This window comes from Coloeus monedula (assembly GCF_965178545.1).
Source record: "Coloeus monedula genome assembly, chromosome: 1".
NCBI lineage: Eukaryota > Metazoa > Chordata > Aves > Passeriformes > Corvidae > Coloeus > Coloeus monedula.
In genome coordinates, this window is record NC_138781.1 from 155,926,332 (window position 1) to 155,940,565 (window position 14,234).

At 40.5% G+C, this 14,234-nt stretch overlaps 1 protein-coding gene across 12 annotated transcripts in view; it reads right to left on the reverse strand.

Moving 5' to 3' along the window:
* The window catches only part of PTK2 (protein tyrosine kinase 2), a 194,117-nt gene that overhangs the window by 105,395 nt on the left and 74,488 nt on the right, over positions 1-14,234 (reverse strand). For all 12 annotated transcript variants that reach the window (XM_082284812.1, XM_082284809.1, XM_082284819.1 and 9 more), the window contains one exon: positions 3,890-4,116. In XM_082284812.1, coding sequence (XP_082140938.1) covers positions 3,890-4,084 — 195 coding nt within the window. In that variant the 5' untranslated portion in view covers positions 4,085-4,116. The remainder of the gene's footprint in view (positions 1-3,889; positions 4,117-14,234) is intronic.

The following is a 14,234-nucleotide window of genomic DNA, read 5'->3' on the forward strand; positions in this document are numbered from 1 at the left end:
CAATATTAAGGAAGCTGACATTTCAAGGTGGTACTGCAGAGAAAAGGAAAAAAAAGACATTTGAATTATGAACAGTGAACCCTGAACACTATCTCTATTTGTTCAAGAGCTCTAACCATGTTTCTCTCCCAACTACAAAACTAAGGACAAAGCTGACAGGTTAAAAGTTTTCATGCTATCTCTATCCAGCTTAGGTTTTAGACAGTGTAGCAAAACTGGAAGAAAACACAACTTTCTGAGAATCAAGGTACGACGCACGTCTGGCAATAACCTGGTTTGAGGTTTGTGGTTGTTATTTCCACATAAATAATGTCTTTACTTCTCACAACTACTAGTGAAGAATCAAGGACAAGCTTTAAAGGCTGGAAGTTTAAAAAAAGGAGGTGTAATGGATGCAAGCTGGCCACCTCTGGGGTGGAAAAGGAGACTGCGCAGAAGATTGCACTTCACCAAAAGCCACCTGTAAGGACTCACACAAGGTTTCCTAATGCCTGTTTTCTAAAAACCCCAACTCTTCCCTACCCCCTCAATCTGCTAAATGCATTGCACTCTTCTTTTTTTATTTTAAAAAATTCGGTTACAATTCTGCTTCAACCACATCTGAAAACAGAGGTCATATTCTCCCAAGTGCTGATCAAGACCTGGAGGCAGTGTTTACTTTCAGGGTGCACTTGAGACCAAAAAATTCCATCTCAGGAACACCCACCTCCTCACATGCCACACCTGAGGCAGGGAGCAGGGCAGAGCATGTCCTGCATTCTCTCCAAGCCCGAAGCCTGGAAATCCCTCTTTGTGCATAAGCACCTAGACACCACATCCAAACAAGCCATACCAACATAAACAATGAAGATAAACAACCTTTCTTCCCCTGGCAAATGCGTGGCTGTGTCTACATACACATTCACAGGAGAAGACCACTGTTTGCACATTCATAAAAGTTTTTTCTTTCTTTTGGAAATGCCTTTAGTATAACACCAAAGAAAAAGAGGGTAAAGAGAGCATGCCAGTTCTTTGAAATCCAAGAAAGCATTTCCCAGAATTGAGAAGCTGCTCTTGCATCCACTGCAGAACACAGCCTTCAACCCTCTGAGGAAACAGCTGTCTTTAAGGGACTAAATGTGTCCAGAATAAGCAGAAGTCCACAGCCCAAAGTTCTCCTCAAAGCAAAGCCTACATGTAGCCACACTGTTGCTTTGGTGAAAGATATTCTAAGACAAACAGCAAGGAAATCACAGTGTAGCCTTTTAAGGGACTCCTAGAGAAAGCTGAGTTCTGTTCATATGAGCTTAACCACCTGAGTTTTAATGAAAAGTGTTTCCTTCATGACTATAGCCTTCTTCTGTGCGGAAGGCATACAGCTAAATCACTGTTTCTACTCTGCTCTTAGGATGTAATTTTTTTTCCTCCTTTTTTTCTTTTTGACAGGAAAATGCCCTTTCCTCACTGCTGTCAAACACATCCTTTTCATTCACAAAAAGCAAACTGGATTTCGTTAGTTTTCTTTTTTAGAAAGAAAACTCCAACTTTACTTTCCCTGGGTACGTTCTATAAAGTCCTCTGACTTTAGCAGCAGAAACACCTTTAATTGGCTCATCTGGAGATTTCAGACAAAGTGTGACTTTGAACACTGGGAATGTACCCCAAATACTGGAAATGTTCCCTAGCTATCGTCCCAGCAGCTGTGCTGACCATGGAGTAGTCCCAAAAGACCTTTTTTCTTTTCCTTTTAATTGCAGAGCTGTCTCAAAGACATTCACCTTTGAATATTCCTTCAGAGCTCCTTGGAAACAAATCCAGCTCCAGACTCCTCCCTCAGGTTGTAATTCAGAAGAACTGGAAGCTCTATGGCAGACAGTCTCCTCCACAAAAGGAGGCATAAAAACCTTACAGGCTATTTTCATCTTAAATTATTCAGCTTGGTCGAAGAGCAGTCATTCCAATGGAATGTAGGCTTGTACTCCAACAAGGGTTTACTGTTTCTAAAATAAATGTCATGGTAATACATCAGTGCTAGACCTTTACTACCTGCACATTCACATTCAACAGTCACTGTCCTAGTTTAACAAAATTACAAAAGGAGGACATTTGTTAAAAGAAGGAAGCTTAACAGCTACCCATCACGTTCTTTATCAGGACAGAACAATACAAAAATCCCACTCCTTTTGGAAACATCCATCCAATTAAAAGTACATGTAAAAATTAAAAATTAAAGCAAGCCTCAAGTAACTGCTACTTGCCTGTTCTTTTGATCGTGCTTTTATAAAAAAAGGCATATTCTTGCTTTAAACAATGATACACAACTGTGAACTGAACCCAGCACTGAATTTCTTACAGCAACTGTAAGTTTTGTATCCTTAAAGTCCATAACCACAGGTATTTCTGAGCTGGAAAGAAACAGATTTAATCTCTGCTTTTGTTTTCCAGGATTTTACATACTTCTCTGAAAAGATAGCCTCTATTGAAAGTACCACATTAAGAGCCCTGGACATTTATCCACAGGAGAGGTTTGCGAGGTTAAAAACAAACGGAGATAGTTTTTCTCCTCTTGTACCAAGTAATGCACTTTATGAAACAAATGAATCAGATTAGAGATAGCAAACCATTGTACGTAAGCCAGGGAGCAAAAACGTTTCAAGTGGCACCCAAAAAACCTTATTCCACGTAAAATAAATGTATGCGATTGATGATAATGCTTCTGGTTGTTGTTTCTCTGATCTGTCCACTCACCAAATTATCCCTGACCACAGATATGAGCTTACTGAATTGACAAGAAACAGATTTTCTGATCACCACCAATGAAAATCCCTGGATTTCACAGGTCTGTGATCAAGATCACAAGACCTACTCCACTGAGGAATGCTCTTGGGCCTTCCCACAAGCAGCCATGATAGGAAATAAACAGTGGGAAAGGGAGATAAACACACAAAACTCTTTTTTATTTTAAAATTTCATTTTCTCTTGCGCAAAGGAAACTTAATAGAGGGCAAAAGGAGAAAATAAGTCTCCTTAACTCTGTGACAACTCTCTCCCTCCAGCAGAATCACATCTTTGTAGTGGCATTTGAAGCACTGTTGGAAGGAAGGAGCAGATGGGAACCTGCCTCTACAGCAAGAGCCTCACAGCAGAGAACAACCCCACACACCACCTACCACCCTGCAAGATTCTGCTTTGGGAGGATAATTAAAAAACAAGCAAACCACAAAAGCATTTGACACATTAAACTGGGCTTCATTACAGTTTAGATACCACAATACCTCAAAAATTGAAATAAATGCAGAAAAGGTAAAACCTCAGCATTCGAAAGGATCTAAGGTCACAAAGTGTTTTCATGCATATATAACACTTCCACAGAACTCTAACATTACAGACACTTATTCTTTAAAAAGTTACAACCTTTGGGTTTTTCCCATAGATGAACTGAAGAACAATATTGTAAAAATACAAGCAGCAGGTGACCACCAGGAGAGAGAGGATGGACAAATGGACTTTCTGAGGGGAAAAAAGGACTCTTCAGAGCTCCGTTTTCCCACACTATGGGGAATATTCCTAACAGTATTTTTTTCCCTAAGTGATGTACACATTTATATTTAAACACTTTAAACATGTAAATACACACATCTTACAATTAAACACATTCATTTTTTATTATTTTTTTAAAACATGCAAAATGTTTTTAATGTCACTTTTATCCCAGCTCTCATTCCTGCCTTGAGGTGTCACACAGGTTGGTACCACTTAAAGCTTCTGAATTTACTCAAAATATACAACAGGTCAATATTCTTTTAAAATAAACCACAAAACTTCTAGTGGTTTTGCCTCCAGATTTTTACCTCCCATTTTTTAAGTTAACAACCTAAAAATGGCACAAGAATGCTAAAAACAGACTTACTCGGACATCTGTAGCATCTCCATGCCGGATAATGCTGGCCCACGTGGTCGGTTCATTGCTGGTTTCAAAGTAGTGGAAAACCTTTAGGACTCGTTCCATGGCCCCCGGGGAACGCTCCATCCCAGTACTGAGGTGAGTCTTTGCACCTGAACTCGGGGTGTGATTTAAGTTCGGGTCAAGGTAAGCTGCTGCCATGGTTTTGCTAGATGCTAGGTATCTGTCATATTCTAGGGAAAGGGAAACAAGAAAGAAATTAATCGTAGTTATACGTGAATCTTATACTGCTTCATATGAGGCATGTACTGGAAAACCATGAAGATTCACTTCCTTTTTGGAAGGCAACTGAAAAAATTACATATCTACAAGAATAAAAACCTACCCAGCTGATTATCAGAGGGACTGCAAGCCTCCTGGAGCAAGTGACCTGAACTTGAACAACACCATCATTTACAGAATGGTATCTTTCGCAAAACCTCTTCCGTTTGTTTCTCAATGACTTAACCCAGGGTCCCAGAAAAAAAGTTCAAGACCAAACACCAGCTTTCAGTTTGAACAGGAGTTTCCATCCCTAAAATCTGCCAAGTCTGGTCTTACAACTCTAAAGAGGCATAAGGAAACCCCGGCACTGAACTGGAGGTTCTCCACTAAGAAGCCACACACCAACACCAGGGTCTCCTGTTCCAAGGCTAAAACACTGAAAACTTCACTCATTTTATGCTATGTTAGGAACTAGGGGGACACAAAACCATCCAGATCTAAGTTCATTATTCAGTGAGGAACCATTAAGAACACAGCTATCCCTCCTCTCAACAATTCCTGAACAAGTGACTAAGTTTTATCTTCCACCAGCCTGATTTCAAAATCTGGTGGCAAAAGGCACAGATCATGTTATGAAGTCTGCATGTCGAAGGAAAGAGAAGAAAATTGGCTCTTGGCTACTGCTCCTAATTAGTCAGCCACAAGCAGATGGCGTCTGCAAAATCAATGCAATCCAAGAGAGAAAGAGCAAAGAGTACCTCTTCCCTGCCTGCCAGTCTAAAGCATCATTCCAGTCTGCTGGCTGAAGAGAGCAAAGGACAGCAGGGCTTTGCTCCAGGGCTTGGACAAGTGCACAGAGCTTTCCATACCTCCTCCTCCTCCTCAGAGTGAGCAGCCAGCGGGGAGGCAGTTTTGAAAATGTGGAGAAGCTAAAAATAAATTCAACTTGATCTTTTTGGCATAGTGCTCTGAACGCCTTCCTGGTAGTAAACTGAACGCCTGAGCCCTGGCTTACTTCACTGAGAGGCGCAAGAGAGATCCTTGCTTCCAGCTGAGCTCCCGTAATGCCTGGCTGTCCCTCACAGCTTCAGCCACCGCCTTGCCACCCGCCACGGTGCTCTGCTGACCTCCCCAAAAACTGGCTCAGGAAACTACCAGGGGGGAAAAAAACCCAAACCATAAAAACAGGTGATTTGATTTTCAAGGCTGGCTTAATTTCATACCACGGCTGCCTGAAGCTGCCAAACAGAAAGAGAAGCAGAAGCAGCCGGCAGTCACGGTGAGCGAGAGCATCTCCCCCCCAGCAGCAGCTGGTCATCACACCAGCCACGTCAAAACACACCATGAGCTCAGCTAACAGGAATTAGCACCGGCAATATCAAGGCTTGAAATCTTCAGACTGTAGATAACAACATTTGCAAGGCTAAAACCCGACTGGAAGTCTTAAGCATCTATCTAATTCAGACTCACCAGATGAAGAAGAAACAACAGCCCATCTAGGCAGGATGTCCTTACCTCTTGAATAAATGGTTGGATTGCATTCAACCAACAGAACTGTAAGAACTTAACACCGACGGACAAAAGGCCTCTAATGTCCTGCCCTCAGGGAAGATGGTACGAGAAGCCAAGGAGACACTTTTCCCAAACTCTCCCCCAGTGTCTGACCCTTGAGGGACTTCCCCCACCTGCCAGAATTTCAGATCTGTGTGAAAACTCAAGAAACCACTACATCTTTATTGTTCCTCTTTTCAGGCCATCAATACAAATGTATTAAGCCAACCTTTCACCCACATTAAAGCCTCTCCTCCTCTTCACCTCTCACAAACAGATATAGATCTGAAAATGCCGGGAGCCCCTCAGCAACTCTTTGACTTCTCCTCACCAAAGGAGCCTGCGAGCTGTTTTCACACAAACATTGACTTTAAAGCTGAAACAGGCACAAAAATCTCCCCTCTGGCAAACTAACACCAAGCCGACAAGACTGTGCAAGCTCCAAACTGCAGGGCTCCTTTCCTGTAAGGTTAAAATAGCCATTGCTAAACCCCAAAGGTCCGCAGGGTGGGGAGTTTCACCAGGACACATTCAGGCAGACAGAGCCCTTCAACAGTCCAACTGCTCGGAATGAAATTGCAGTTTTCAGGCTCAGACAAGGCCACTGACTTTGTGCAGGATGTTCTGCCTCCTTCGTAACAACCCACCCTACCTCAAGGTCACTGGTGAAACTGCTGAGCTTTATTTAAAGTTTACATAAGCCAACAGCAGGGAAAAGTGAAGCAAAATGAGTAATCTTTTCATAGAGGACAACCAAAAGCATGCTTGCTTTTGTATTAATTCACTACACTTCATCCACTTAATACACACATTCATAGGTTTTATGTGGCTGAAAAAATAGGGAGAAAAGCTGCGGGAAAACACCAAACCAAGCATTTAGATGTCTGGCCACAGGCTTAAATATGGACAATCTACATCCCTTGGAAGCAGCAAACAGAAGAGCAATTCAAGACTCCAGTACCTACACACTGAAGTGCTCTTACAAGGTGTAATTTCAATAGGCAGGCAAAACACTATTATAATTTTTCTATATTTATCAAAATGTGGAATTAGACATCAGACTGACAATACTGGGTATGGGGTCAGTTTTCACAAGGTTGTATTTCACAGAGATTTTTAAAACCTCTATTTTTAAGGTTAAACAACCCCCTCCACAAAATTAGAATAGCAGTTTTCCTTCAGAATTTGATCATTGCTGGGTTCCTTGTAACTTCTTTTACAAAGCCCAATGCTTACTTTATGAAACACCAAAACAGCAATAAATCTGATAGCTCCAGGTATAGAAACACATGCCATATCTCCGGTTATGGACCTATTAACATCCCCATTAAAACCAGCCCCTGGGTTTGAGCTTGTAATGTGACTGTAAAACTCTGCCCCAGGCCAAAACTTTGTAAAACACAGCTGCTGTTAAATAACTATTTTACAAGAGCTGCCAGGTTGTTTTACAATACAAAGCAAGCTCAGATAACAACACCACGGTGCTTATTCGGGCTGTTCTAAATTCAAACCAGACTGGTGTGTAATGCTGCCATTACACATCTCAGTTCAAATGAGCAGCTTTAGTCCTCTTGGTATTAAAGACAAGCAGTGTGTGCTGCCATGGGCCAGAAACAAGCAACAGTCAGCTAAAAGAAGGCAGATTTGGATTAGACATAAATCAGAAATTCTGGACAGGACAACCCAGACTAGTGGAAGGAGCCCTTGCCCATGGCAGGGAAGTTGGAACTAGATGATCTTCAAGGTCTCTCCCAACCCAAACCATTCCATGATTCTATGACTTAATTCTACTGTATTTTATTGGATATTGTGGTATAAAAGGCTAATGGTCTAAAGTCAAGCATGGTCAAACTTTGTATGCAAGGCTCTGTGCCAGCATCCCTTTGAGCTTCCAAGGGGAAAGACTATTGCTCTCCCAGTGCTTGCACTTCAGAGAAATCACACAGGATTTCTCAGTAATGTCAAGGATTATTCCAAGTTTGGGGAAGGAGTGAAGCAAGGCAGCCCTGGCCTGGTGATACGGAGTGAGTCTGCTGAGATGCTTCAGTTGCTACCAGACTACGACACAAGATGTATTATTTTTCAGATGGATTTTCTGTACTGTGGTGGCAGATTTAGGCAAGTTGAATCTTTCTAGAAGTCATTCCCTCTCAATGTGACTCCTCCTGACACATTCCCACATTTGCTGAAGTCAGTGTTACGACTTCCAGTAGCACAATCAAAGTTCGAAGTCACGTTTCACTACCAGCTTCAAGTACTCAAGAAATTAAATAATTTCCACTAATGAGACAGTCAGAAGTCATTAAAAAATATTTAAATCAATTAACTGCAAATTGGTTAATAAAGTGATAGTAGAGTCATCTCATAAGGGAAATGGTTTCAACGTAAATAATGTCTTCAACACCAGCAGTTTGATAATACAATAGAAATAATTAAAAAAATATACAACACTTTCTCTTATTTGTGTTGGCTGATGGCCAACAATGCAGCACTAACAAGTTCATGTTACAAGGAACCAAGCTGTAATTATTCACACTGTGACTGCATGTTGTCCTTTGTAGATATCACAAAATCTTATTATTGCTTAACCTCCACATTCTGATCCCCATCTTAGGCTTGAAGGCATTTGACATCTATGAGCTAAAGCCCCTTCCAGGTGGCATTTCTGCAAAGTAACTTGGTCCATCTCAATCCAAACCTATACAAATCCGCAAGAATCCATAAAATCTATTATAAAAGTTAAGAAGGTATAAAAGTACAATAAAAATTCAGAGTTCATTTCGTTCTCTGGTCCTGGTGTAATAATCCTTCTGCAAGACCTAAAATACTTTCAAATATTACAATTATTAAAATAGAAGTCTTTAGATTGCTTGTACCTTTGACAAACAATGCTGCTTTAGTGGACAGACTGACTGGAAAGCAGCTTTCCAGAGGACTTGGAGGTCTTGATGGACAACAAGCCAACCATGAGCCAGCAATGTGTCCAGCAAACCACCAGGCTTCTGTGCTTTGTTACCATCAGGCTGAGGTGATTCTTTCTTTTATCCAGCACTGGTGGGATTGATGTACCGAGTGCTGGGCTCTCCAGTACAAGAGAGACAAGGACATAATGGAGAAAGTCCAAAGAAGGACCACAAAGACAATTCAGGAATTTGAGCATCTCTCACACAAGGAGAGGCTCAGAGAGCTGGGATGGATTGGCCTGGAGAAGAAAAGCTCAGGGGGATCTTCCCGATGTGTATGAATACCAGTAAATATGGAACCAGAGTGTTCCCAGTGATGCCCAGTGAGGACATGAAGCAATGGCCCTGAAGGGACAAACAGGAATTCCCATTTTAAAATTTAAGAGAAAGTTTTTGCACTACGCAGGTGGCTGAACACTGGAACAGGTTGCCCAGAGGTTGTGGAATCTCCACCTGTGGATATTCAAATCACACCTGGACACAGTCCTGAGCAATCTGCTGTAGCTGACCCTGGTCTGAGCAGAGTCATTGGACAGACCTCCACAGGTGCCTTGCAACCTCTGAAATTTTGTTATTTGGCGATAAAAACTAAATTAAGAATTTATTTCACACTCTAAAACCATAAATTATCCATAATACATCTCACATCAGAGAGTAAACATGTTGTGCATTTCAAGCTCAATCCATTTTCACAGCTCGTATTAAATCCTGTTGTAACTCACCTTGCCAATATTAACTTGACTATCTCAACCTCACAGACAGGAAAGGTGTTAAATACAATTTTAACTACAGTCCCCATGACAAAGCTTGTATTTTTGGGGCCTGTGTTGAGAGTCAGCACATTGCTGACTTTTGGTATTCCATCGCCTGATACAAACACAATCATGCCACAGGAAAGAAGCAGCAAATGCACCAGGTGTGCAACAAGTTCTTTGAACATTTCCTTGATGTCAACATCTTGTTACACATTTAAGGATGAAACTTTGAGAAAACCATTAGGTTTGTGATTTCAAATTAGGGACGAATGTGGAAAGAAAGGAGAAGGGCTATTTTTTTCCTCTTATCATCACTTTAGCCTTCAAAGACATTCAGTAATTTCAGCTATTTCCATAAGACACGTTGGAATGTCCCTGCTTGTTCCCTGCTGAGTTTATTTTTCTCGTACTTTTTCTTTCAGCTAATGCTGATGTTCAAAAGCAGAAGAAAAAAGGAGCAATCCTTTGTTCCACTTTACCCTGCCTTTCAGCTGTGTTCACTGTTTTTGGTTATATTCACTATGACTACATCCAAGAACACATTTATTTATCTTGCTGCCTCTTTTTAATCCTCTCCTGGTCACTGCTTTCTCCCCACTCCTCCAGATATATGCATTTTCAAGCATAACAGTTGTAGCCAAAAGCATTTATCAAGGCTCTCAGGTCAAAGTATAAAGCCAGACACATTAAAACAATTTTAAAATCAAGTTCTTAGTATCTACTTTAGCCTAAATCGTCTCAGTAAGTACTTCACTATATCAGTATGAAATGGAAAAACAGTACTGGCAATCCCATTTTTTTCCCCCTCAGGGAATATTGCTGAACAGTTACTAAATCTATGTCTCAATACAGTTCAAAGATAATACAGACCAAAGTCAAAACAAGTTTAGCAATACAAATTGCCAATATGGGAACATTTATTTCAATTATAACAATGTTTTAGTAGATTAAATGTTCAGGGGACCATGAAGGAGGAATTCAGAGACAGAGTGAACTACCAGACCCACATGAAGTGAAGCAATATGGCAATCCTGGGCTTGTAAATGTAAGATGAGTGTAACTCACTAAAAATCAACAGTTAATAAAAATATAAATAAATAAGTATATCACCTAATTTAAATGAAACAAGGGCATATTCCCTGTACAGCTGCTAGGGACAAAGGCTGCTTAAGAACTTGGAGTGGATTTTGCTGAGTGCCAGAGAAGCAGTAGCTGGTACTTGCGTAGCTGCACCTTGGGATGAAGGGACTGAGAAAGTTTCAGGGGACTGAAATAGTTTAACCAACGGTTAAACTACTGTCCTGTCCAGCAGCAATTTTTCAAATGTCCCAAGATGTCTTGTACTTGTCCACCCTGCATTCAAAACACCATCCATCCTTTTCACTAAAAATCCACAGGATTAAGTCCTAATGTACCTTTAAACACCCAGTTTAACCCAATTTTATTGTAACATTACATAATCTGTGCTACCAGCAATTCCCTTTGGAGTTGACACCATTTTCTATTTTTAATATTAAAAAATTAAATAGTGAGGAAACATCAGTTATGTTGGGAATACAAGAAAATCAATGTCTGTACAAGCTTTAATTAGAACACAGTATCCAGTTAGATACTTGTCTAATTTCTCAACAGCACTCTGAACTTTCACTGTGGTCCCTTGGCACCACTGAAATTCAAATAAACACTAATCTCCCCTTCAATTTTCTGTTGCTTGCTTCTAGCAAGCTCTAGAGACTTAGAGGGGTGCAGTTTTCTTTCTAAAGTCACCACAGAAATGAGCAAGTAACAACTGTGCAATTTTAAAATAAAGATTAAAATAATTTCTGTATATTTTGAAGCTGCACTGTTTATTGGCAGCAGCCCTTCCTATGAACACTGAAATGAGACTGAAGTAAGCTGTATGAATTCAAATAATCTTTCCTAACACTCCTTACTGAAATACTGCTCCAAGGAGAGCCCACATAGCCCAAGCTCTTCTTCTAAACAGCTTTAGAAGCAAATACAAGCAGGAAGAGTTTGTCTTTCTAAAATATTAAAAACTAATGAGAATTGGTGATGATGCAAGTGTGCCTCTCTGCAATGAAAAACTAGAAGTGCCTGAAGCTGCCGAGGAGAGCAGAGAGGTACCCTGGCTATGCACCATCAAGGCTTGACACATTTGGCTTTGGCCACCATTTGATTTTACCCTGGCTTTCCCAGTTTTGCATTACTGAATGACACCATCCCGGTCTATAATTCAAAATGTTCCAACTATCTTTTAATTTTTAACCCTCTTAAATAATTTTAACCATCAGATAAAAGGCAGTTAAGTGCTCAAGAGGGACAGCATGACAACAGCCTGGCTGCTTTGTTGCATGACAATGGCCTATTACAAAATTCAATGACCTGTAGGAAGTTTTCCTTAGGCCTATTCTGGGCTCAGGTGTTTTCCAAAGCCAGTTACTACAACCTCTGGCACACAGGTAGAAGTGAAGAATAAAGTGATTCTTTACTCTGTACTCTACCTAAGTCAAGCTCGAAGCAGATAAACATAAATTGTATGGACCATTTCAAGATTTTTATTAAGAATAACAACAAAAACCAACAAAACATAATAAAGCCTTAAAAAAACAATTTAAAACACTTCATCCACTCCAAACAGATCATCAGGGCCCTCTTCAGACTTCTGGAGTCAGCACCAATGATTCCATACCACCTTGTATCAGAACAGGATTTATGAATTCCCTACCAGGGCTTTCATCCCAGGTGGATGCTCCTGACGTGCTGTGTAGGGCTGAATCTAACCCCAGGACTCACCACCTCACTGCAGCTGGAACTCTCCCTTGGACATGGTCTCTTGTCCCCACACTCTCCCCACAAAAATAGGGACTTCTGTACTGTGCACTGCATGTCTAATGGGAAAGGCATTCACTAGTTTTGCTCTTTTTAATCCAAATGAAGTTGTGAGGTTTCTTGTGGGGTTTTCCAGTGAATGCTTCATTAAGTCTCTGAATTGAACCATCAACACTGAAAAGCTCTAAAAATTGGCATCATCCAAGAAAACACCCTTGTCCTCCACCCAAAGCATTTTTCAGTCTTTTACCTTCAATCTACTAACACAGGGCTACTGAACCTTCCTTGAGTTTAGAGTGATTAAAGCATGTTTAATATACTACAGGTCCTGAAGTTCAACATTTACACTGCACTGAGAAATAAGGAATTCACCATTTTAAGGGAAAGCTCTCACTTAAATGAGCTGATTACAATATAAAGTGGATTCACTGTGTGTTTTGGGGGTTTCCTCAACATGCAGTAAACAGAGACAGGAGTCAGACAACAGCTTACCAAAGAAGTGATGTTAGAAAACGTATTTTCTTTTTTTTCTAGAACAATCTGCAACATGTATGTTGCATCAGCTAAAAATTTTGCTTTGCATGAGACACAAACCATCAGAAAGGTTAAAACTTCTGAGCTGAATAAGGTAACAGCTGCAATTACACCATTCTACTTCCAACTGGGTCACTACTTCCTGAAGTTTTTAAACCAGGGGAAGAAAGCCATTCCAACTTGTATTAACCAGTCAAAACACATTTATTTTAGGGCCTCCTTCAAGAAAGTTCTATGAAAGTAAAATTTAGTATTTAAAAGGATAAAATATTGATCTGTGATAAAAAAATTAATTGGAACCTGAAAGAGGTGGGTTCAATCCCTACAGTAAGTTTCAGTACAATTAAGCTTCATCAGTTTTGCCACTTCCAATTGTGGAAGGAATTATGCAGGAACTCCACAAGAATAATCCATCACGGTACATGTGGCACTATTTTCATCTCCTCTCCAACCTCCCCTGACAGGAGACATCCTGGGTCAAAACCTCATCATGCTTTGCAACACACAAGCCATAAATACAACCCAGCCTGTGCCAAAACCAGCGTCAGCCTCTTCCATTAAAGCAACTTGTTTGGGTCGTTCCATCTAGTCCATCTCATTCCACCTGAGATAACCCTGAGATATTTATTCATTAGTGGCAGTTATATAATTTCAAACAACAGGAAATGGGGTCAGAAATATCAGAAATATCCAATTCAACTGTTACAGCTTTCAAAAACAGGAGTAAAATCGAGTCTTGGAGGGTTCTGTGACAGCCCATCTGTGGTGAATCAGCACAGACACCAGCACAGACCTACCAGTACTGAGGTCCCAAACCACCGGAGTGTGCAGCATGTACCCTCATCATGGGAGGGTATCAAAGGAGACAGGGGGTGACTGGTTGAACATCTTCATGGATGAGAAATTCAAGCAAACCTGAAGACATCAAGTCAGCAGGTTTCACTACCCCCATAAGAATTTACTGCACCTTTTTAGAATATATTTGATCATGGACAGGCATTAAGGAGCTCAATAAGATGCAACTTACTTCATAATGCATTTTTCTTCTATTCAATTATTTCCCTGGAAACAATAAATCAATTCCCACCATCACAGTGATGAAATATGCAATTTGTGTGCGACAATCTCACCATTTGCAGAAACAGCAGGTGGTAATAAATTAAGTCGGTGTTACACAAACAAGACACCTCCGTAAGCCAACACAGCTATCAATCCATCTTCTTTCAAGCCTCTATTAGAACATACAGGAATATTAGTTGGGGAGGGGGATGCACTTAAACACATGCAGTTTTTAAATGCTGAATTGACTTGGCCTGAGAATACAATCCAAAAGGATCTGGCAATTAAAACACCTTTGCACATGAGCTTCAGGAAGCAGTTTTTACATCTTTGCAATCTGTGCTCTTAATGTGCTTGAATTTATTTTAAAATAAATACTTCATAGTAGCTAGA